General features: G+C 27.8%; 1 protein-coding gene across 2 annotated transcripts in view; it reads right to left on the bottom strand.

Annotated features, from left to right (window-relative positions):
• Positions 1-243: 243 nt before the first annotated feature.
• The window catches only part of LOC142333343 (uncharacterized), a 234,473-nt gene continuing 207,143 nt past the window's right edge, over positions 244-27,573 (bottom strand). Inside the window, exon 4 of one of the 2 annotated variants that reach the window (XM_075380367.1) lies at positions 244-634. In XM_075380367.1, the coding sequence (XP_075236482.1) occupies positions 463-634 (172 nt within the window). In that variant the 3' untranslated portion in view covers positions 244-462. The remainder of the gene's footprint in view (positions 635-27,573) is intronic. The other variant, XM_075380373.1, reaches the window with a different exon arrangement.

The raw sequence follows: 27,573 nt of genomic DNA, 5'->3' as shown, positions 1-27,573 counted from the left end.
TTTATTAAAAATTATCAACTTTTCTACTTCAAAGAATGGACTAGGAATGCACACTTTGGTTTAGACAAGCGATGAAGAAACATTTTTTTTACTGTATATTGTAACCATAATATCTCCAATTTTAATTTGTAATTAAAACTGAACTTTTAATTAATGTTTTTAAATATAGTTTCAAAAGATGTTTTTACATAAAATTAAAATTAGAGTATAAATATCTAATACAACACTACTTTGCAGTTTGGAGGCTTGAAGGATATAACATCTATACTAAAATAAAGAAATACAAATGCTTTGGCAAATTTTAAGCTGTTCCTCATTTTATTTCGTTATCAGTTAAACTAATTTTTAAGGTAATAAAAAAAATTCTTACAAACTATGATTATAATTTTTATGTTAATTAATTAAATATATTTACAAAATTTCTAGGTACTATTTAAATAAAAGATTACATTAAGTACTTTTCTAACGAATATTACTGTGATGTCGTGTTTTACTGGATATTAAACCAAATTGGTCAACTGCTGAATCAGCATCTCGTTGAAGTTTTTCAACATCATCTTTCAGTCTTTTCAGTCTATCTCTTTCAACTGATAACTGCTGCTCAATTGAAGATAATATTTCAGGATTTCCGTTTCTGTGAAAAAGAAAAGTACAATTTTATTGTTATTAATATAGTTGTGTTCTTAATATTGTATTATTCTTAATGCTACAATCATTAAGTATTATTAAATATAAACTGGAGAATGTATTTACAAAATAATATCTTAACCAAATATTAATGAGATTAAAATTTTAAGACTGCTGCTTCTGAAGTAAACAACAATAAAGTGAGATCTAAATTGAAAAAAAAATGTAAGAATACATTTTTCTTACTTAACAGAAAATTCTGGATCTATAATTTTTTTTTAACCTGTGAATAAATAGAAAATATTACTTTTCTGTAAGCTACTCCTAAAAATTTAGTCAATGTTGATATGTAAATATATATATATAAAATATAAGAGCTGATGTTAGTAATAGTGAAGTTTTAATTCGTTTGATTGAATCAGTTATGGATACAAGGAAGCTTTTTGGAAGGGTTGATGTCCGTGCAATCGAAGGGTTGATTTTTTAATCAAAAACTGAAGTAAAACAAAAAGAATTAATTCTTTAATAGTATGATATTAGAACATCAACAATTCTGGAAGTCGTTCTTATACGACTAAGTTGCTGATTAAGTGATAATCCTGTTCAATGTACAGAATTGTACAGTATTCGATGTTCTTTTTCCTTTTAAGTATTCATAAGTTGTTTCTTATTTATCGGCTAATATTTGGTCCCAGGAAAGATTGTAAAGCTTTATTCTCTAGAACCTGCTGGTTCAGCAACAACGGAATGTCTGAGATAGTATTATCTTGAAAATAAAGGCAAATACATTAAGAATGAAATAATAGGAGTTGAAGCCATTACTCTGTAATCTGAGAAGTAAAAATGTATAATTCAGTGCAAAAAATATTTGTTTTCAAGGAAGTACTACTGCAAATACAAATAAAAATCAGTGTACTATTTGTCATAACTCCTACAGTTTTTCTTCAAATAAATACTCACAAATAAAATACAAATGGATACTCTCAAAATAATTCAGAAAAGAATAAAGTAAATTCAACTTTTTCTAATTAGTGATACTTGAGATACAATATAAAGCAAGCTTTTTTCATTCTTGGAGATAACTATAGCAGATTCTATTCTGTATGAAAGCTCTCCTGGTTTATACTAGTCTGATTTTGATATCATTCTTACTTCATCTACCAACAGTTTCAATACAAATGTCAATACCAACAAAAGCATTTATACTTTTTGGAAAAAAATTTCTGAGAGTACATTTCACTACATTCAGAATTATTTTTTGTTATGAAACTGAATTTTTCCAAAGTTTAAACCAGATTGTTTAATGCTAATTGATGAATTTCATCAATTAGCTTGGGTTTCAAACTTAAATTATACAGGATAGGTTATTTCTATCTTCAGCTGTACCAACCATACCAATAGTGATTTAAAAAAATAATGTTTAAATTGACTACACAACTCAAATTTTTCTATTTTTATTGAATTTTTGTCCCAGTGGCAGGAAGTTAAGCAATCAAAGGGTGGCTTGAACAGCAAGTATATTCTCAGAATTTCCAACAAAATAAAAGTACTGCGTAGTTCGAGAATTAAAAAACGATACAAGTAAGTAGGCTACTCAAAGGTAATAAATGTTTTGTAATAAAAAAATATATATTCCTTTACATTTTGGTTTATTAATTTCTCTGATCTTTTTGATTTAGACAAAATCTGTAATAGCATGCAAATTAATCCAAATACGTGGAATTTTTTCCTTATTTCTGCGTTGTGGTTGTACTGCATGAACACAATTCTTTAAGTTGTGTGTGTAATGTAAGGTTATTGTTCTTTGTTTATTTAGCAATTTTAATGTTTTGTGAAATTCAACTTAAATTTTTATTACCAAATCATTTTACCCTGTGTGTCTTGAATATCTAATAATGCATAACTCTAAGAAAGTGTTCAAACATTTTTTTTTTTTTTGAGTATACCAGTATAACACAACAACAAATAGCTACTGAGTTTGGTATTGGACTACGGACAGTAAATTCTATTTTAAAACAATTTAAAGAATCTTGTGCCTTTTCACCTCAAAGGAAATGCAAATGTGGCTGTAAAAGAAAAACTATTCCAAGACAGGATTGGTTATTCTTGAGAAAACTTAAACTTCATCCAAAATTATCTGCTGTCTTAAATTGAGAATTAGGAGCCAGTGGAACAGATTTATACATGACAACTGTTAGATGCTGACTTTTTCACTGGATGGAAAGTCATTGGCCTGCTAAAAAGCAGCTTTTAATACCAGCAATGTGTAAAAAAAGGCTCTTTAGGACCAAAGCACATGCTAACTGGACCAAAGAAGATTGGAAAAATGTTATGTTTTCCGATGAGTTACATATTTATGTTCAGTGGCAAAGAGTTCCTTATGTTAGAAAAGCATTAGATGAAAATACATCACAGCTCATATCCAACAATCAGTTAAACATCCCCAGAAAAAAATGTTTTGGGGTTGTGTCTAGTAATTATGTCCTCCTTTATTCTAAATCACATGATTTGACATCAATTCAACAAGTGTATTACACATTTTTTTTTGATTTCTTCATCATGAATGGCTTTTGTTCATTACTTCCTGTAAATGGTATGTTTGTAAAGTGATGAATATAACAAGAATCTGAAGGAAAGGGTTGTGACACAGCTTCAAAACAAATTTCCACAAGGTAACGGAGTGTTCCAATAAAATTTAGCACCATGCCATACTATGAAAAAAATGGAAAGATTTTTTGAAGAATGAAACATTAAAGTGCTCCTATAGCCAGGCAACTCCCCAGACTTAAACCCAATTGAAAATCTTTGGGCAATGGTCAAATAATAACTCAAAAATGAATTGCACCACAAGAATTGACCTCATTAAGACAATAATATATATTGGTTTCATGATGAAAAAAACCAAAAAAAAAAATGTGTATTACACGTGTTGAATTGATGCCAAATCATGTTCACGAAGTGATTAAGAATAAAGAAGGGCTTATTAATCACTAGATATTCTCAATTTTTTATTAAATATGCTGTATTTTTTATCAGTGAAATCAAATTTCTATGAAGCGTATAACAGGCATGTATGTTTAAATTATTTAAAATAATTATTATGTTTATATTTTATATTATTTAACCAACAAAGTTGAAATGACCTGCAACTGACTACTTGTAATAAAAATATGTTCATGACATATAGATATCAAATTTTTATCACTCAATAAATGATAATTTGACAATTTGATAAAAACAAAATAATGAATGGAGTTACCATTTTTCATCATTTAATACAATAAACATTTAAAAATCATCAAATGGTATACAAATGTATGAAAAAGTGATACATATTAAAATTACGTGTAAGTATATTAAAAATTTATCAGTTGAAAATATAAATAAAAATAATTAAAAGTCCTTGAGCAATGTATGAATTGCTTGAGGGAGTAGCTTTTTCCAGGAAATTGAAGGGTATGAATAAAAGTCATTTAAGCTAAGAATAACAACTGAAGCCAAGTTTAATAAGCTGATTTAGATAAATGACATAAGTTGAGTTATGCTGGGTTTAGTTTCACTGCAAACTGGTTAACACTTATTACTGGCTAATGACTAAAATAGTTGATACCATTTAACATTTAAAAAGTAAAAGAAATTAAAATTAAATTTTGTCATTTAATATATCAAAAAACAGGAAAACTAATCAGTGATCTAAAAATTGTTTATCTAATAACTAAAAACAGTTAATAACTTCAAACTGCGGAAGTCAATAAGTGCAATATATATATATGATATATGTAATATACTGATAATATACTGACGTATGTAATAAATTATTACAATAGTTCTTAATTTAAGTTTCGTGTACTCCCTTGAAATGTTTATATGAAAATGGTTTACCTGTTGTTTAGGTAATAGAGTTATTGTAGTACAGTGAAAGTAATTATAATAATACACATTTAATTTTACATACTTAACTTTCTTATTTTGCTAAAAAATAATAAATATCTGTATACTGTTAAATAAGTCCTTTAAAATTATAAACATTTTAATAGGCAATCAGCTACTGCAATACATTTGATACATTCCACTGTAAGATAGGAAGGGGTAGTAAGGATTGACAGATGTATATATACATAAGCTATATATATTATAAAGTTTTGTTATTCAATTTTCATAAATTAATCAGTAACATAGATATGATTCTAATGACTTTTATCATTTCATAATGTTCTCTAAAATAGTATTATAGTAAACACATATCGGGAGTACACATATCCCAGATAAAGTGCTATTATACCTTAATACTTGTACATTCTCTACAATGTTTATAAACAGTTATTTTTATGTAATGCACCTGAAAGATAGTATTCAATCACAGAATCACATGTGTTATTTCTTCTTATCTAATTTGTTTATTATACTTAAATTACTTCTTCTTCTTCTTAACTGTTACTCTTTTTCTTAAGAACATATTGTCTAGATGGTAAAATTTATTCTTCGAGTCAACTTAAACACGTAATATAACAATTTAAAAATTTATGAGTATTATTTATAAAATGTTACATAAACTAAATACGAACATTCTAATTAAATTATTGTGTAATGTGTTTACATTTAATTAGCAATACTAAAATAATGAGCTAAATATTAAACAAAACATTATTTAACTATAAAAAAATTTGTACATTTATTTGATGAATCCAGCACCTCTATGGTGTGAATTAGCCACTCAACATACCAAGAGGCAAGATTCATACAGATAATAATTTTATTTTTTAATGTAACTGGTATAAGTTGTACAATTATTTTAAATATTTAATTATTTATCAAGTACAAACACTGAGTAACAATAATTAAAAAATAAATAATTTACAATGAAAATTCTAAGGAAAATATAATACATTATAAATAAGTAAATAAATTCAATTTATGACATTTTTTAATTTTATAAATGAAGATTTTTCCTTATTAAGATTATTTATTCAATAAACATATTTTTTTTTGTTAAATTTTTTGTCTACTGTTAAAAATTATTTTGAACTGTTAATTATCTACATTTAATTTTTCCATAAATTTATATATACAAATGCACAATGTTTGCTAAAAAAATATTTTACTTGTTTCTATAAAAAAACAACATTCACTTGCATCAAAACAGACAATAAAACTATTTTCATGTACATAGCAAGATTTCATACTTTAGTCATGTCAAAGGATCTTATACTTCATATAATCTAGTAATAAAAAAAAATCTTATAAGCAATTTATTTTAAATTAAAAGATCTCCTTTTATATAAACCCTACTAGGCTGTTGAGGAGTTTTTAAATAATATAAATTAAATATCAAGAATTTTTTATGTACTCATATAATGTGAACTTTTCTTCATTATATCATATATATGTATTTCTTTTATGTGCTGTTATGGACTATCATCAATTCCCTTCTTTGTGAACAATAAATCTTGTAATTCTGATATGATCAAGGTTTTTTCATGGTTCCTTGATGCTTCCAGGTGAATGCTATAACATTTTTTTTTATCCAAAGGAATAGAACACTGGACAATTCTGATGTCGTAAGTATAATGTGTAGATGACATACATAAATAAATTAAATCATAAACTTTATTTGTATTATGTTATGAATAGAATAGCCATTTATTATTTATTAAGAAATGTGACTATTTTCAATCTGCAGCAGTAGTTTAAAAAATAAATTCTCTTATATTAATTGCAGCATACCTATTACGATGAGTAAAAAGTTTGATAAATTTTCAAATCTTTGGTTGGTTTCATATGAATTAAAATGTTAAAAAAATCTTTCTTTCGCTTATCTTTATTTTTATGAAGAAAATTTTGAAATGAATTTGCATATTTTAGCAGAAAAGTGAATGTAAGATAAGAAAAGACCAACCTCAATTTTTTACCATTACTATGAAGCAAGTTATCTAACTTAAGCTCATATGCAAAGATATAATGAAAATAGTGATTGTGATTAAACCAAACATAACAAATCATAAAATCTTTATTTGTATTAAATTAAAAAAATATATTATTTGATGTGTTAGATATTCAAAAAATGTAAAAGAATGTGCTATATTTAATAAATTAGTAAAAAATTCTTGGTTAAGCAAATTAAGCGAAACTAATATGAAGGCATAGAAACAGACATTACATTGATATTTATCTTTTTATTTAAATGAAAAAAATTATTGCAATAGAGTTGTATATCCCTAATAATTTGACATATTTTTTATTTATGTTTTTAAAAATACTATACTAAGATTAATTATATTTTTTTAATAAAAAATTTATTCAAATAGTTGAAAATATTTAATAATTAGACCTAACATTTTGTAAGATTTTGTATATGTATATTCTCATGTAGGTTTATACCTGAGTGATTCAAAAAATAGTTCACAACTTTAAAAACATATAAAAATTTATTGAGATAACTTACAGATTTAGTTGAAGTCCATTTCATAGAAAAACACATGAAGTTTGACATACATTTTGAAGTGTCTGAAGTTGACTTCATTTCAGACTGTGGCCAGCAAGTTGGGCATTACCTCTGTATCTGCAGAGCTAATTCAAAGTCTTAGCTCAACAAGATCAGCAGGCAAAGGTGGTAAATAAAACCGATCTTTAATGAAACCCATGCATGACTAATGGGAATCACGTATCAAGAAAATCTCAGACCTCTAGGTAGTAGTGAAGTAATTCCCTGTCTTGCTGATATTAATGGCATCTATCTTGGTCATCATCGTCTGAGGAATTAGAAAATTTTGAATCATGTATAGATAAATAATACCATTTATGGTTGTATCCTGAAATAAGAATGGGCCATGCAGTCTCTGTTTTCTTATAACACATAAAAAATTAATTTTAGGGTTATCACAAATCTGCTTCAAAGTTTCATGAGGGTTTTCGATACCCCATATTCAGCAGTAATGGGTGTTCACCTTGCCAGTGATGTGAAACATTGACTCTTCACAAAATATTATATTGTCTAAAAATGTATCATTGTCTGCAGTTCTATCCATCATTTCCACACAAAACTGCAGTCGAGCAACTTTGTCATCACCTGTAAAGTGTTATTGAACCATGGCTAGTTTTATGGCTTCCAGTGCAATCATTCATGTAATATGCACCAAACAGTTGTTTGTGGAGTGCCGGTCTCACTTGATGCATGTAGAGATGATTTCTTTGGATTATGTGCAAAGCTTTCTCTGAGTTGTTCTGCAGCAGCTTCAAGGACATGTGGGCATCCTGGTGATTTTTTATGTTTAACAGAACGAACTGTCTCAATGAAAGTTTGGGTGCCATGAGTAAGTTGTATGCCTACTAGGAGGCTCCCTACCGTACTCTATGAAAATTATGCTGAACTGCAGTTGCTGACTACAAATTGTGAAACTAAACGACACAGTGAATATGTTCTGCACCAGTAAATCTATCAATTTTTAACAACAGTGCTGATGGAAACTTGATGTGTATTGCTGTGAACTGAGAGCTCAACCGAATCTGTAAGTTATCTAAATCAATTTTTATATGCTTTTAAAGTTGCGAAGCCCTTTTTGAATCACCTGGTATATATAAGCTGTTTTTATATGTATTATGTTTTATATGTATAATATTTGATAAAAACAGAAGCTAGATTTTATTTCTTACAACTGGAAAATTAAAATTTATTTGTAAGGTAGAACTCTACCTTTGTTATGTTTTGACTACAGTTATGTTTTTTCTCTTTCAAGCTTTTTAGTGTAAATATGCATGTGCATTCCCATCCTTAAGCAATATTAAACATTATGATGAAGTATTGTTCCAATTATATATATATTTTGGAGTTATATGTATATGTAGTGTTATTGTACAAATGTAAAAAATCTGTATTTTCATTTTATACATTAACCATTATATATGAAACAATTATAATTGTCATTTCACTCCTATTCATCTCATTTCATACCATCAATAATTTGTATAAAAAGTGAATCTTAACTGTAATGATATTTATCTACTGCTATTCTGTAATTAATAACAAAATGCAGATCTATTAATAAATAATGTTTGCGCATGTTCATCAATTTTCTATTATAGTTTTATTATACAGTTATATGATTAAATTATTCTATTCTTATTTCTTTAAAATTACTGACATTTTTTAAACTTCATAGAAATCAGATAATGTCTTTACTATACAAGATTTACCTTGAAAAGGTTCACACAATAAACTATAACAGTTAAACCTACACTATACCAGATTTTAGGACAGTTGTATTTTTTAAATTCAAGTCCAATGCTTATTTAATTATTTAAACTGAAAAAAGTAAAATATTTATTTAGTTGATGTTTTTAAAGTTAGTACAGAATAAGTAAATATTTTAACAAACTGTTTTTTTTATTTTTTACTGATTTGAGATAATATAAAACTTAAATTATTGAAAAAATGCTTAATGATATTGTTTCAGTCAGTTTTAGACCATTATAATTAGGTTTCATTAAATTTAGTTAAAGTCTGTGTCTAAGTTGGAGAAATATATTACTTGTACAGTCCCCACTAACGTACTGAAATTAAAATACAGAACCGAATTATTAGGGTATAGAAACTTCAGATTTTATGAGCAATTATGGATGAATGTTATATACTCACTCACTTTAAAAATTCCATTTTTACTTATTAAATAAAAAAAAAATTATTTCTAAATAATATGTAATATTTTCAGTAGTTAATTAAAATTTCTATGAAATGTATATTTACAGTTGTATTGCTGATACATCAATTATCTGCAGCATTATATTATATTATTTTCTATAAATTATATCGCACAAAATGTGCATGATTACGTTTTTCTGGATATATTGCTGCTCAGATTAATTCTATAATTAATTAAATTACCATTTTACTTTTAGTTGGCATGAACAAAGCTAACTGCAGCAGTGAAAGCAATGTGAAGTTAAAATAATGCATAAGAACCAAATGGCCACTTGAGCATAAATTCTTACAAAAAAATTACAGTAATTTTATAGTTATGTATCAAACCAAATATATTTGGCGTAGCAATAAATTATATTGCTGTATCCATGATATCCAGCAATATATTTTATAGTCATATATCTTATCTGTTTATTAGAATAGCTAAAGCGTTAAAAAAAACAAATGTAAAATATTCACACATCATTCCAAATAATTAATATAAAGTTAATTTGAAAACTGATCATTTTGTTAATATTATTACTAAGTTAAAATAAATACAACAAATTTAAGGGACTGATTGAATCCGATACATTTATGCATAAATGAAAATTCTTAAGCAAATCACTAATTAAAAACATTCTCCAATTTTATTCATTGCAACAGAATTATTAAATTTAACAGATGTACTGATGTCTTTTTTGAGGGTATACAATAATTGTTTAGTTGAGGGGATGTTTTCCCAGAGGTAGAGACAGCAGCACCTGATCTCGGTTCCCAAGTCAGGATAACAGTGCTGACGTCCTCTTATAGATCATTTGTGATAATTGACACCATGCCAAAGATACTCGAGTGCATGCTGCAGCAAAGGCTGACCAGAGTTAATGAGGACGCAGGGGGACTTTCAGATAAACAATTCGGTTTTCGCATCGCATATCTGGGGACCTGAGAAGTTGGTGTGAGAGGGTTCATGGCTTGCTGAATTAGTGTCTCAGACAGTTTCTAGGGGCTATGGTGGTTTCAGAGAATATGTTTTTATGTTTAAGTTTGATCACTCCGCTAGTTGTCCGGTGTTTGTAGACAAGGAGAGAGAGCATGTCTCTTCTTTTGGTGCCCCCGACTCGAGGATGCGAGGAGGGAAATATTGGACACCATAGATAGTAGGGAAATGTTTCTCCCAGAGGAACTGCAGCAGGTCGTGTTGGAAAGCGCGGAAAATTGGACGGCTGTAGCAAGGTTTGCTAGGAAGATCATGGAGGAGCTGTACGTCTGGGAGGAGTCTCGCAGGGATAGAAGAAGGGTCTTCGGAGGGTACGGGGGCGGACAGGCACACGGCTTTGAGCCTAGGGGGTTCCCCGTACGTGTGCGGGTCGCCTGGGTGCGACGAGGTCGTGGGCACTCCGCTCCCGCGCCCGTTGGTGACCCATGAGATAAGTCTGCTGTAGTGTTCGATCGCCTGTGAGGTGTTTTTTTTATCTGATTGGATGTGACTGACTTTGATGTGGTGTGTGGAGTGTGTTTGGTGTGAGGTATGTATTCTGAGTGAGGTTTGGATGTCGTGGAGTGTGTGGTGAGATTTTTTTAGTTTGATGTTGTATCTTGTAGGTGTGAGGTTGGTGTCTGTCAACTGTGGTGTCTGAATGTGTGTGAGGGCGTATTCCCCCTTTGTGAAGTAATCCACACCAGCTGTACCAGGTAGGGTGGGCAGCCAGGGGGTGGAGGTTTAGTCAGTAATGCGCAGGAACATATACGCATTTAATAACATCTTGCGGAACCTGTTAGCGAGCCCGACGCTGCCTAGACGCCCGTAAATGGGGTTCCTCTACCTCTTAAGTTGTACAGGAGGTGGCGGTGGGGGGAGTAATTCATCCCCAACATACACTTGGGTTCTGAGTCGTAGGAGCAAGAATAAATATTAAGTGAGCCGACCACGCCAACTTCGTAAATAACACAAAGAGAAACATTACGGAAAACCTAGAGCTGGACCTGACTGATAATCTCAAAAGCCAAATTAAGACACGTTCCCGAATAGGGTAGATATATGCAAAACGATTCTTACTTTAAAAATTACACTTGTAATGCAATTTTTAAAAATGACTACTTTTCCTTCCATCCTGCGTAATAAGCTTTAAAACGTAAGAACAATCACCAATTAACTTGTTACTGGAAAATTACTTTATAAAATTATATATACAGAGTGTCCCAAGAAGAAACGGAGAAACTTTCAGGACATGTTCTATTGGTGAAAATAATGAAAAAAGTGAATGCTGAGACACCGAAGAATTTTTCAAAAGAATGTTTACTAGGTACATAAAGAATAATACGATTTTCTGTGTATTTTTCATCTGTTTTGCTTCAATAAAAGACAAATTTTTGAAAAATTTATTAGCTGTATTTAAATTAATTTTCTCAGAATTAAGTTCTATACAAGTTTTGTTATTTAATTTTCTTCATTTATTAGTCATTTAACAAAGCCACTGTTGTACAAAGCTAAAGAAATTTATTTTTCGTCACTGAATTTTGTGTTTTATATCAAATTTGTGTCTTAGAACTACTGGAGTTACAGTTCTGGGACCTGTTTTATCCTATTTCCCAGCTAAAATTACAAAAGAAACCATCAACTTTCCTCCTTAATTTGGGTCCCAAAATTACATTAGGTCTCTTTTTATTAGAAGTGCTGAAATCTTTCGCTAATTGTAACTCGAAAACAAAGCGTTTCCAGACCTATATTTATATGAACGTTTTTCATTTTTTTCACCAGTAGAACATGTCCTGAGAGTTTCTCCACTTTTTCGTGGGACAGGTATATAGGTAACTATTATGTAATAAAATAATAAACAGTAATAAAAATCAAGTATCGACTATCTACCGATATAGTAATAGTATCTAATGAAATATGTATAAACCTTTGGTAGCATTTACATCCTGAGTACGGATCGTGTAAACATTAACACAAAATAAAAGCGATTAGTTAATATGTACACAAATTATTCTGCTATTGTTATTTTTTTCTTGCAATCAAACTGTAGTGATACAATAAAAGTTTTAAGAGATGGTAAACAATGTTCAAGATTAATACATTAATTTAATTATTTACTGAAAACAAAAGTGTTCCTTCGAAAAAAATTAATTTTGTAAGAAGTTAACTTTGTAGTAACAAAGTTATATACTGTGAGAAAGAGAAACAAAGCAAATTTGACTGACAGATAAAAAGATAAAGAGTAAATAAATAGTGAGGGGGATTGAGAAGGAGCGGTTGAGAGAGAATGCAGACCTAGTCTGTTTCATAATAATAATGTTTAAGTGTTTGAATGAAAAAAGTATGTAACATTAACCAGCCACGGCTCATTGCAAACTATACGTAGCTGGCAGAAACAGTTTTCAACTACAGTAAATAAATACTCATTGAAAAAAAATGATGTAATACAATTACAGGCGTAGGTTGTAACAGTGAATAAAGGGAGGAGTTCACAAGCGCAGAGAGTAACAGCTACCTGCTCTGTACTAAAATATCTGCTAATAATTTATGTGAACTATTTGTTATTATTTATTGTTCGATATTGTCTAATGAAATTCGTATGATTTTACATCGTCAATGTTTCTCAAATTTATATAAAAATATTTTAAGTATCCTTATTAAAAAAATCCTATCAGATTTAAGATTAAAATACCTTATTTTTTACTTATTTATAATTTGTATCGATGATTTGGATTTTTACGGTCGCCTCTGATCTCTTAAAAATCACTATGAAAACATAAAAAAAATTTTTTTTTAAAAAAGCTTTAACTAATATTAATATTAACATTAATAAAAAAAGGAAACAAATTAGAAAAACCCTCTAAAAAGTAAAAAATAAGAATTAAATCAAACTGAGAATTTTAAACAAAAAAAATATATTTTAACAAATATAAAAATGCACTGAAAAGTAAAAAATAAATTATATAAATATCTAATAAATAACCAATAAATAAATGTAATAATTATTAAATTTTAAAATTAAAAGTAATGAAAATATTTAGTTAAATAAAAGCGTGGCGCAGTTTTTATAATTCATTTAAAACAACACAACATTTAATTTTACAACAATTAATCTTCATTTTCATTTTCAATAACGACGCGAGGAGGCGGAAAGTTCTGCTGGAACCTCTCCAGTTGAGACTGACTAGCTACAGGTAACAATCTGGGAAAATGCACCCACTCAAATTTGAACCATCAAAGAATTAAAACTTGATTTATTTTATTACAGATAAATAAAGTATATACATATACTAAACAACCTCATTAAACAAAAAATATATTTTAAAATACAGAAAATGTCTATAAATACTTATTCTAAAAGATTGTTATAAAAACTGCGCCACGATTTTATTTAACTAAGTATTTTCATTACTTTTAATTTTAAAATTTAATAATTATTACATTTATTTATTAGTTATTTATTAGATATTTATATAATTTATTTTTTAACTTTTCAGTGCATTTTTATATTTGTTATTATATTATATTTTTTGTTTAAAATTCTCAATTTGATTTAATTCTTATTTTTTACTTTTTAGAGGGTTTTTCTAATTTGTTTCCTTTTTTATTAATGTTAATATTAATTAAATAAAAGCTTTTTTAAAAAATAATTTTTTATATGTAATCAAATATATTTTTGTAATTTTTTTTTGTTTTTTGTATTTTTTTAAATTTTTACTTTTTAGTCTTAACAATAAACTTTTTACATTAAAAAAAAAAAATTATTCTTAATAATATTTATATCTGAATATTATTGTTTGTTCAAGTTTGTTTTTTTATTAAGACTAAAAAGTAAAAATATTTATTTTTACACATCGAAGTTACATACGTGTATTAAATTTCATTGATTTTCATACGATAGTTGATGAGAAATAAAAATTTTAAGCAACATGCATGAATTTAGCGTAGGGGAAGCGGGTGCGGGTGGTGGTGGGGGTGGGTCATATATAAATTCTAACACCGTATTATTGTATTGTCATCGAAGTTACATACGTGTACCAAATTTTATTGATTTTCATACGATAGATCAAAAGATATAGCAGTTGCAAGCAAGCTAAATAAAAACTTATAAAAGATGAAAATTTATACTATGAATTGTAAAGCTGCACAAAATTGAACAAAAAATTGTTTTTAATAACAAAGCGGGAGATAGACATTGCAAGAAAAATGTTTTAAACCATAAATTAATGATATTTATAGGAGGAAAAATTATATCTATTTGCTTTAATTTATGTAGATTAAAACCGAGAAGGTTCTGGGTCAAATCCCGGTCAGACGACATTTTTCACTCGCTAAAATATTCATCTAGTTAAATATAAAAAGAAAGGATAGTTAGTTGTAATTGACTCTAAGCCTGTAGTAATTGGAGTGAAATAAATAATTTAATCTAATTCCCATAAATAATCTATTTTTTGTTCATTCTATGAAAAAAAAATTATTTTCTAATCGCATAAGACTGCTTTTGATTGTAGTGATTACCTGTAACTTATTATTTCAAATGATGAAATTAATTATAGTTTAATATAATTTTTTATCAATTTAGCTGGACAATGAATTTCATTTTTTATTATCTCATTAAATATAAAATAAATCCTATGAGGAGTTTTTGATTTGCTACAGGATTTATTTGAAAACCTAACAGTCATATTCTTGTTTTATCGTCAAGTCTGTAGAAATTGTACACGAAGAATTCAATCTAGAAATTTTTTGATCTGGCAAATTAGTTTTAATATTTTTCTGAGATTGCAGAAAGAATACAACTAAATTTCAGATTTTTTAATTAAAAGAGAGATAAATATTAAAAATTAAAAATCACGACTGCCAAAATAAAACATTGCTCTTTAATATAGGATAATTACCAATATAGAATAATTAAAGAGCGTGCCGGTGACAATTTTGTATGTAGTATAACTTTTTTTAAATTAATTTAATCATATATATATGTTTATGTATTATAAATATATTATATATTTATTTATTATACAGTCTATGACACTCCGGTACGTAAGGATTTCAAAGCGGGGTCACACAACTAAATCGGTTCAGCCGTTGAGCTGCTACGATGGAACAGACACATATACATATATATATATATATATATATATATATATATATATATACACACACCCTAAATACATTACACTCCTTTCTGGGCGGTCGTGTAAAAACACTAGTGCAACAACTTCACACGTATGAAATACGAGGTTTCCGAATCGTTCAGAATGAAGCGTTGAGATCGAATTTTTCAAAAACGGCTCATTCATCTGATAGGTTTTTCAAATTTATTTAAACGTATAGTATATACATATTATTATTATATATACAGTTTTGTATGTAGTATTTCTATATAGCATAATTTGTCTTCATTTTTTAAAAATTTATTTAAATATATATGTCTGTTCCATCATATATAATTCTCCATCGTCCACTAGAATGGTGGAGGCATTCATTATGACAGGACGTTAAGTCGACGCAATTTTAACGCATGACGACCACTTTTATATGTTTTATACACTTTACATAATAATTCTACTCATGACGACAAAGTTTTAGTTAATAAAAAAAAATTTAAGTTCTTGAAGCTGGAATTCGTTTCCGGAAGCGCTATGATGTATTAAAAGATTGTTGGTGAGTGAGTTTTATATTTTAATTATTTATTGTATAATCATCCCAACGGACTATGTTTGATATATTTAATTTAAATGATTAAAAACGTTATTTTACATTTTAAAGCACGACTACAATATTATTGAATTCAGATCTATTATGAAAATTTTGGAGAAAATACTGTAATATTTTATAAGAATAAATAATTGCATGAAACGTTATCAGCGATTATAAAAAGCCTCAGGGATTGAGACGCCTTGGAGAATTTATAAATCTATCAATAGTTGTTTCATAACAAGAATGCATGTAATGATTTGATGAGGAAATAAGTAATTCAGCGAGAGTATATCCCAATAATAGCAGTATAAAAGAGTGAAAACAGGAAGGTTTAAATAAATTGTCACTGTAGATCGTTCACCAGGTTAGTAAATACTATGCGATGATTAGAGCAACGACAAACTATTGTAGTTTTACGCCGACTGCGGTTCATTAAATACAAATTACACTGGTCTAAGTGTGACAACACACTGATTCGAGTTTTTATTACTCATGCGTCGTACACAACTTACAATTGCGAATATAGATTAGAAACATTAGTTTTAAAATGCAATTAAATACCAATAAATTGAAATTTATGTACAAAATATATCGTAACATTCATACAGTTATAAAATAATTTGCGAAAATCATTACATTTAATTATTTAAAAATAAAATAATTACCTCGCTTACTGCTTAATTGTTTTTCTTTTATCTTTTTCTCTAAGTTTAACATCTTTGCATCGATCAAAATGTTTTCTCAGAATGTTATAAGGAAGTTTAAATTAAAAAACTCTTGCGCAGTTCTACACAAGAAGATCGACTTTTGGTTAATTTAAATTGGTTTTAACATTCATTTAATTAGGTTTAATATTGTTAATAATAGATAGCGCAGATAAAAAACGCCGACGTTCCAACTGGCACCATCATAACGAACCGTATTTCTAACTTGCCCCGTTCAAATTTTTCGACCTTAAATTGAGCGTAAACAAAAACGACTCAAGTAAGCTTCATCAAATTTTCATATGCACAACTTCAGATATACTATTACAACATATATAAATTTGAATGAGTTTCGAGCCACACATTTTATACATAGGCCTATATATAAAAGGAAACCCCAATTTAGGTGAATGGTATTTTCATATTCCTAATACCTCAAAACGTAAAGAAAATTCATTTTCACTCCCCCCACTGCCAGTATGTGACTGAAAGTAGTACCTTTTTATCGAAGAGTCGGTAAAAAAAAAAAAATAGTTTAATAATTAAAAATATAGAGAGGTGCGTTTGCAATCTGTCATTGACGTATCTGGTAGTATTATAACATCTGGAATTTTATTTCAAATGGTAAAAATACCTCTCTGTATCTGACATATTTTTAACAGTTTTAAACCTAAATTTCTTCATATACATTCTAATAAAAAAGAGATATTTGCGAAAGCATTAAATGTACAGGAAAAACATAAAGCAGTTGTGGAAAAATGAATTTTTATGAATTGCTTCTGTTTTTTTGAATTTCTGTTTTGCTTCTTGGGTATAGTTTTCTAGAGTATTTATTAATATATTTAAGAGAACTTAAAAGAAATAATTAAGCAAACATTTTTAATAGTAGTGATTAAATTAAACTTTTTGATTAAATTTAACTTCAAGGGTACTCAATATGATATCATCTTTCTAGTTTTGAACTCAAATACTTCTAAACCCACCAATCGACTACAATCTCTATTTTCTTTAAAAAATCTCAAGAATCTTGTAATTAAAAAAAAAAACTATACAGCATAACTATATTTTTCATGAATTAAGAAATGAATGGCTGTTCGAGCTTGTTTTATTTTATTTTAATTTAATTTTTTTTAATTTTATTAATATTAGAAATTAGATAACATATTTGATTGACTTGCTCTACTCCATATTTCATATGAATCAACACAAAACTAATTTTTATTAGAAAGGATAAATCCCTACTTGGTCACGGCGTCTGAATCGCATGATCATATTATATGAGAAAAAAAAATTAGATAAAAATTCGGTAACATGAAACTTAACTCTCAATTTTAAAAATAATATAAAAAACAAAAACATGGACAACAAAAATTTTACTACGTATGCCATAATAAAAGCATTCTTCTATATAAACCTGAAAGTTCATTTGTTTGTTCTCGCATCATACGAGAACCAACCGACCGATCTCCTTAAAAGTTCCAGGATACATTCGTTATCCCAGGGAAGGTTTTAAGCCATCGATCAAGGCCCTAGTATTCTTGAGGGATGAATTAAAGATATTCATTAAAGAGGAAAAAATTAATAATTAAAAATTAAACTAATATTTGTCAACATGGCAACAGAAATAAGTTGTGAAGGGTCTTCCTCGTCAAATGTTTTATACTATAGTTACCGTAATTATTAGCATTCTGTCTTTTTTTAATTTAGTCTCTTTTTCGGGTTTTTATAAAGCCTGAATACTTTAATTATTTATTAGTATTATTCTCCCAACCATGAGGGTAGCAAACACTACGGGGGTTCTGGCTAGACAGGAATGGCCAGCTCTGCGGGGGCCTAGGGTTGAAATAGGTGTGGCCTAGGCTGGACTGGAATGGTGAGCGAAGCGTATTTTGCGGCGCTGGGGTCGGCTCCATGGTCCCGGGAGCCCTTGCGTCGGCCCCGAGGCTTGCCTGCGCGGATCTGGGTCACGGTAGTCCAGAGGGCAAAGCCCCGACCGGCTAGTTAGTATTAAATATAAGTAAATTTTATACTCGAATAAAATGCGAAAGTTTGTCTGCATGTTTGTTTATTTGTTACAGCATCACATAAGAACCAACTGACCGATTTCTTTAAAATTTTCAGGATACATTTGTGTTATTCTAGGGAAAATTTTAAACAATAGATCGAGGCCCAAACCCCGTCGGAGTTAAGTTGTTAAAAATATTCATTAATGAAACAAAAACTAATTCTTTTAATTCGTTATATTTCTATCACCACGGCTACAAAAATATAATGAAGTAAAATGACTAATTCTGTTTTCTTTAGTAGATATCGGTAAAATATTTAATATTCTCACAACCATGAGGGTAACGAACGGGTCGTGAGTCGGCTAAATGGTCAGGCAAGCGAAGCGAGTACTGAGCGGCTAGTAATACAATAAAATATTCATTTATTCCTAGCAAACATAAAATAGTTGATTTACTAAACATTTTAATGTCACTGCGAAGTTTGTTTAAAGTATATATATGTGCATTACACCTTGTTTTTTTGCTAATCTTTGTGGGTTAAGTTTAATTAATTTCGGTTAAGCACGCAAATAAAGTACTTTTTTCTTTTTTTAGATATTGAAGTTATTTGGTAATTTTAACAAAAATTGTTAAAATCACTGAAGATGTTGCAAAACTTAAACTCATTATTTCCTTTCCTAATTCATGTTATATTTAAAGGAATTTTGGTTTTCTCTTTTGTGGTGATTGTTCTTTTGTTTTATTTTTCTTATAGATTTTTATTTTTATTTAGTTAACTTTTGCTAACTTCCCAGATGTTCATTTGATCATGTAATTATATGAAATTAATGAAGACGAGAGATATTGTTTATCAAAATTATTTAGTACAATTGTATAAAAACGGAATGTACAATTGTAGATAAACGGAAGCCCCGACCGGATAGTTTTTATTAATTATAAGTAAATCTTATACTCGTATATAAATGTGAAACTTTGTATGTATGTTTGTTTATTTGTACAATTGTAATTAGCACAATATGTGATTAGTATTTGTATTAGTATTAAATTATAATAACATAAATATTGTAATTTTTATATTAATTATTGTAGTATTAGTATTAAATTATAATTAGTATTTGTATTTGTATTTGTATTTGTAACTAGAACAATTTGTAATTTTGTAATTGTAATTAGTACACTTATAAAATCACGAATTTCTATTAAAATGTTTAATATTATATCGCAAATATTATACTAATTTATCATATCATTGTAAACCGAGTTTATTAATTAATAAAAATACTATTATTATTATTTCCTCACAGATAATTTTGTCACTTAAAACTCACTTTATTGTTTCGTTTAAAAATGAAAATTAGAAAAATTAAAAAAATTCCTTTTTATCACATACTTGAATTTAACCCCATATAAAAAATGTATGATATTATTTTCTAATATCTATCGTTTTCTTATTTTATTCTGATTATTCTGAACATTTTCAAACCAGTGATTGTCCTAGCTGTTAATACGATAATACTCAAGAAAATTCTTTCTGAAAAAAAAAAACAAACAATAACACTTAGACTTCATTAATTTGATAAGATTACATTTCGTAGCATTAATTTTCAATTTTTCTTCGTTTTTTTCCTGAAAATAAATGCAGAAAACGTAACATTGTTAGTAATTGAGAATTAAATACATAATTTAGAGGTTGTTAACTTATAAGCTTAATGAAAAAATAAAATTATTAGTAAAAAAATAATTGAAATCTACAGAAAAAATCATGAAGTTAATATATTTGTTTTTGTCAGAAATTACATTTAAAGTTCTCTGAGGTATGTACTGTGTATTTATGCACATACCGTGTTACTTTGTAGTTAGTTTTATTGAATGAAGTTTTATATACTTAATTATTTATGATTAAATGAAAGTTTTGAATACGGTGAAAGAAAAAACTTTCAAATCTTTATTAAATTAAATACTTTATAATAACAAAATATGCATAATTTATTTAATTATAGCCTATATTTACTTTGCTTTCTTGTTAATAATAGATTAACATGAAAGAAAAGTAACTACTCCTTAATTAATAATAATAGGTTACTGAAAATTACAGAAAAGATAACGAAATATAATAACATTGTCGCTGAGATTAAAATATAAAAATGCATGCATTATATTTCTGCATAATTTAATTAAAAATTTTAATATACCTTTTTAATTTAAAAATAATTAGTCTACATAGCGAACTATGTAAGGTAATTTTATAAAATAAAAGTGAATCTCCAAACCTAAAATATTGTCATAATTGTATTATTATTAATCATTAAGTTAGGTTTTTCATTGATTATATTTCATATTAAAATTTAAACCTACCCAAGCAGTTATTAGTTCATATAAAATTGTTAAATGATATAAACAGAGTGAATCAAGTCTGAAAACCCATTAACAACTTTAAAACCGTTCCTGATAGAATACCGTAATTTTCACGATAATATATCGGTCAAATACTTTACCTTTTGGTAAGAAATAGAATTTCAACTCCTTCTTTTTGGCTCAGGAGTTTTAATTCAAATATTTTAAATGATAACATCCTTTGTGTGATAAATCATTTTAAAGGTCTCTTTAAGACTAGAAAAATTGTATGAATACAAAATTTGGTAAGATGATTGTACCCAAAATGGCGGCGGGATAATTTTGGATTTTAAAACTTATTAAATTTAATAAGTTAAAATAATAAAATTAAATTTAAAAAATTAAGAAAAAATTTAGAAAACTAAGAAGAAATTAAAATAAAAATTAAATAAAAAGAAATTAACCTGAATTAAATTAAAATTTAATCTAATTTAATTAAAAGTTATTTTAAAAGATTAAAAAGTTTTTATTTTTTATCAAAAAAAATTGTTTATGTTCCAATTTAATGAGTAAATAAATAAAAATATTGTCACCTAATCATGCTGATCAGCTGATCATTGATTCTACCAATGATTTTAAAAATTGTTGAGATTTTCATTTCATAGAGATATGAAAAACAATAAATAGTGAAAGCTTTATCTTGTCCTTAGCCAGGTTATATTATTATTTTTAATTTTAAGCTTTTTGTTTTATTTTAAGATCATAAATATTTTTTTTAAGAATGCTTTGTTAATTCTGAATTTTTATTTATTTACTCATTTTTTGGTATTACACTTTTCTGTTCAAGTTTATTTTTAACAAATTTATCTATATTTTACTGATTAGAACTATTAAACAATCCAAATAAACAACTAGTGTACGAGTTTTATTCTTTATAAACTATCCTTGATCTCTTCTCTTTACTATTAATTTCTGTATCGGCAGAATAATTAATTTGTGTGAGAGTCCTATTTATAACAAGGCTAGATTATAAACCTAATGTACAAACTTTTAGGATTTACGCATTTATTTGCTTTAAGTGTGATTTTGACCTCAAAAAATTCGTTTCTTATATAAGAGTAAACTTAGAGGTATTATTTAGGGAAATTATTTGCAGTTTAAACGTTTTACATTGAGTTTTTCCAATTTAGATCTTTTATCTGTTTTTTAATTTTTTTTTTGTTTTGGTTTATTTTCCAGTTATAGTTTTCAACACAAATTTTTCAAATCTATGTAGATAAATATTACCAGAAGCTTTACAACTAAAATTTTATTATATATTTATATATATATACAGTTTTATAGAATTCTGCTACTATTTAATCTCTTACATGACTCTCATAACTAAAATTCATCTTGAAAAGTGAAAATTCAATTATAAGCAAAATTTTATTATAAAAATAAACTCTATATGTGGACAGGAAAATCCATAATAGAATAATTAAAAAAAACACGTGAATTTTCTGAATTCATCATTAAATTTATAAATTTTGAAATCGGTCCAAAATCAGTCAGTACATTGTTTGGTTTTTATTTGATTACAAATTAAACTTAAAAAACTAGACATTAAAAGTAGAATTAATGAAGTATTATTTTTTTAAATTTTTCAGTAAATATTTTTTGAAATAAGTTTAATTATTATTATCTTTTTATGAATTTAAATAAAGACTTATCGATAACAAGTCTTCTTGTAACTACTTTTTAAATTGTTCAAACAGGGAGTTGCAGGAATATAATTTCTAGTACCCGTGACTACGGTTACAACACTGTAATAATTTCTATATACGCACGCAACATATTCGTGAATATAAAAATAATTTAGCATGTGTATTTTGTTGGCTTATGAGCTCAAAACAACTTTTATTATAGGATGCTCTTTACAAAATATATGATTATAATACCGTGTGTTCGTAATTGCATAACGTAAAATTTCATCACTTGACAAGACTGCTAGCGACGTACAAATCTGTATTCTTTAATGTTGACCCAAAAACACATCTCCTTTACATGTTTAAATTATACTGAATAACACGCCTCAAGAGATAACAAATAATTTGATACGAACAAAAAAATAATAAACCTGGTGTAATATAAAAAAGACGTATTTAATATTTTCCTTTTTCTTTATCATTATTTGCTTAAAATAATACTAGTAAATTTTTTGAACTGCTGGAAGCAAAATATGTTTATGAAGCATGTAAAGGAGCAGTTTAAGAGAACAGACAAAATTAATTCTAAATTCTTGTTAAAAATAATAAGTTCAATAAAAATTACGGAATATATTTAAAAATATATATATAAACATAGATTTAAAAAGAATGATCTTACATTAAATATATTTCTCTTTTTACATTTTTATTTAATAATTATTTTTCTACAACAGCTATATCTCCCTGCTGAGTTGAAGCAGTGTATATATCGGATTGTTTCATTACAGAATGGATTACATCGATGTATTGCTTTACATTTTATGCCCAGTCTATGGCTATAATACATATAAAATATTTGAGATACATGGATCTGCAACACCGCTCAGAATTGCTTTCTATGAGAGTAATTATCATTTTAAATCAGTCAGTCCATAAATAATAAAGATATGTCATTTGCAGTACCGAATATCACCTGCACTTCAGTGAACCTGCTATATTGATATGCTACCGTATATTTGGATCAGTGAAGAAGATAACAGAAAATCATTTCACTTTCCTTGTTAAGTCTGGTATGGGATTCTTATTTTTCTTAAAACTGATAATAATAATTATCATAAAAACATATAGCTACACAATATGAAGAATTAATGTTAATCTGAATACATATATTCAGAATTAATGTTTATAGAATAATTATATGTTAATCTAAATATGTTATATTCAAAGGTAAGATGAACTGAAATTAAAAATACAGATTTTAATTAAATTACCGAAGAATAAAAAATTGAAAAATCTAGCCACTTTTTATTAAACTTTTAATAAAAAAAAATTATTAGAAAAATTAACCTGACGTATTCATTACATAAATGTGTGTATATGGGCGCCAGGATCGATACAAATTTTAACGTTGTATTATAGACTATACACATACTGTAATATTATAAAAAAACTATAATAAAAAAATAAAAATAAAATAAAGGTGTGATACTTTATTCCATAAATTTGAATCTATTCTTAACTTTCTGGGGAAAATGATTTTTAGCAAACAAAATTAGGTCTATTGTTAAGAAATATATTACAAAAAAATAGTTCAAATGTATTAAAGATTTTTACAATCATTCTGAATAATCAAGTATAAAAATATAATAAATTACTATAAAAGATATAAACATAAATTTATAAAAGCAGTTTGTGTCAATTTTAATAACTGATAACGACTATTTGTTTCTATCTTTAATGTGACTTCCCAGATGGCTGACACAATTATTCGTATCAGGAAGTAGGTTTGCATTCTTATATACTGCGTCATTTACATTTAAATAGTCGATTTAGACTATCTACTTCCTAGAAAACGATAAAAAAAAAAATTAAAAAAAGAACATACACTTTGAACATAATACTTTCTTCTCATTTGTTAAATTTTGCTATAAATACTAGACAATAAAATAAGTTACCATTATATTTTTCTAATGTTTGTCGGAATGAAATTTCAAACATAACTTAGAGAAAAGACAGCTCTTCTCATTGATGTCACTCACCCATCTGATCACAATGTTAATAACACTGAAGCAGATAAAATAATTAAGTACAACCCTCTGGCAATAGAGTATAAAGAAATTTACAAACTGAACTTAATTGAAGTCATTCCCGTTGTGATAACAGCAACTGGATTAATTAATGAAAATTTTAAGAAATGCATAGAAAAGGTTGACCTGGATCCTAAACTCGTAATTCCAAAAGCCCAAAGATCGATAATTCTGGAGATGTGTAGGATTGTACGGACTGTATTAAATGTATTACAGCATTGAATGAGGTATACTTCAATGGTCCCTCAAACTGGAGTTCCGGATGTGAAACATCTCCGAGAAGAAAAGATAATAATAATAATTATCCAAAAATTCGTCGTTAGAAAGTATGAAATTAAATAATTTTTTAGGTGCTCGGATACAAATTACTGTAATACTTATTTTTTTATCTATTTAAAATTTAAATTTTTTTTAATTTTAAAGTAGTTTAATTAAATTAAATTAAACAGTACCATTTAGTTTAGTTTATAAAGCATATTATCATAAAATACGCTGGCTATACAAAAATAAATTTAACACTAAATTCATAAAAGAAAGAAATTTTATTCGAATACTGTCAACTGTTTTTTTTTTTTTTTGTCTTCAGTCATTTGACTGGTTTGATGCAGCTCTCCAAGATTCCCTATCTAGTGCTAGTCGTTTCATTTCAGTATACCCTCTACATCCTACATCCCCAACAATTTGTTTTACATACTCCAAACGTGGCCTGCCTACACAATTTTTCCCTTCTACCTGTCCTTCCAATATTAAAGCGACTATTCCAGGATGCCTTAATATGTGGCCTATAAGTCTGTCTCTTCTTTTAACTATATTTTTCCAAATGCTTCTTTCTTCATCTATTTGCCGCAATACCTCTTCATTTCTCACTTTATCCACCCATCTGATTTTTAACATTCTTCTATAGCACCACATTTCAAAAACTTCTAATCTTTTCTTCTCAGATACTCCGATTGTCCAAGTTTCACTTCCATATAAAGCGACACTCCAAACATACACTTTCAAAAATCTTTTCCTGACATTTAAATTAATTTTTGATGTAAACAAATTATATTTCTTACTGAAGGCTCGTTTAGCTTGTGCTATTCGGCATTTTATATCGCTCCTGCTTCGTCCATCTTTAGTAATTTTACTTCCCAAATAACAAAATTCTTCTACCTCCATAATCTTTTCTCCTCCTATTTTCACATTCAGTGGTCCATCTTTGTTATTTCTACTACATTTCATTACTTTTGTTTTGTTCTTGTTTATTTTCATGCGATAGTTCTTGCGTAGGACTTCATCTATGCCGTTCATTGTTTCTTCTAAATCCTTTTTACTCTCGGCTAGAATTACTATATCATCAGAAAATCGTAGCATCTTTATCTTTTCACCTTGTACTGTTACTCCGAATCTAAATTGTTCTTTAACATCATTAACTGCTAGTTCCATGTAAAGATTAAAAAGTAACGGAGATAGGGAACATCCTTGTCGGACTCCCTTTCTTATTAGGGCTTCTTTCTTATGTTCTTCAATTGTTATTGTTGCTGTTTGGTTCCTGTACATGTTAGCAATTGTTCTTCTATCTCTGTATTTGAACCCTAATTTTTTTAAAATGCTGAACATTTTATTCCAGTCTACGTTATCGAAAGCCTTTTCTAGGTCTATAAACGCCAAGTATGTTGGTTTGTTTTTCTTTAATCTTCCTTCTACTATTAATCTGAGGCCTAAAATTGCTTCCCTTGTCCCTATACTTTTCCTGAAACCAAATTGGTCTTCTCCTAACACTTCTTCCACTCTCCTCTCAATTCTTCTGTATAAAATTCTAGTTAAGATTTTTGATGCATGACTAGTTAAACTAATTGTTCTGTATTCTTCACATTTATCTGCCCCTGCTTTCTTTGGTATCATAACTATAACACTTTTTTTGAAGTCTGACGGGAATTCCCCATTTTCATAAATATTACACACCAGTTTGTATAATCTATCAATCGCTTCCTCACCTGCACTGCGCAGTAATTCTACAGGTATTCCGTCTATTCCAGGAGCCTTTCTGCCATTTAAATCTTTTAATGCTCTCTTAAATTCAGATCTCAGTATTGTTTCTCCCATTTCATCCTCCTCAACTTCCTCTTCTTCCTCTATAACACCATTTTCTAATTCATTTCCTCCGTATAACTCTTCAATATATTCCACCCATCTATTGACTTTACCTTTCGTATTATATATTGGTGTACCATCTTTGTTTAACACATTATTAGATTTTAATTTATGTACCCCAAAATTTTCCTTAACTTTCCTGTATGCTCCGTCTATTTTACCAATGTTCATTTCTCTTTCCACTTCTGAACACTTTTCTTTAATCCACTCTTCTTTTACCAGTTTGCACTTCCTGTTTATAGCATTTCTTAATTTCCGATAGTTCCTTTTACTTTCTTCATCACTAGCATTCTTATATTTTCTACGTTCATCCATCAGCTGCAATATATCGTCTGAAACCCAAGGTTTTCTACCGGTTCTCTTTATTCCGCCTAAGTTTGCTTCTGCTGATTTAAGAATTTCCTTTTTAACATTCTCCCATTCTTCTTCTACATTTTCTACCTTATCTTTTTTATTCAGACTTCTTGCGATGTCCTCCTCAAAAATCTTCTTTACCTCCTCTTCCTCAAGCTTCTCTAAATTCCACCGATTCATCTGACACCTTTTCTTCAGGTTTTTAAACCCCAATCTACATTTCATTATCACCAAATTATGGTCGCTATCAATGTCTGCTCCAGGGTAAGTTTTGCAGTCAA

The sequence above is a fragment of the Lycorma delicatula genome, chromosome 1 (assembly GCF_047948215.1).
Source record: "Lycorma delicatula isolate Av1 chromosome 1, ASM4794821v1, whole genome shotgun sequence".
Lineage (NCBI taxonomy): Eukaryota > Metazoa > Arthropoda > Insecta > Hemiptera > Fulgoridae > Lycorma > Lycorma delicatula.
The sequence above is the reverse complement of the archived record's forward strand: the minus strand, read 5'-3'. Positions and strand labels throughout refer to the sequence as shown.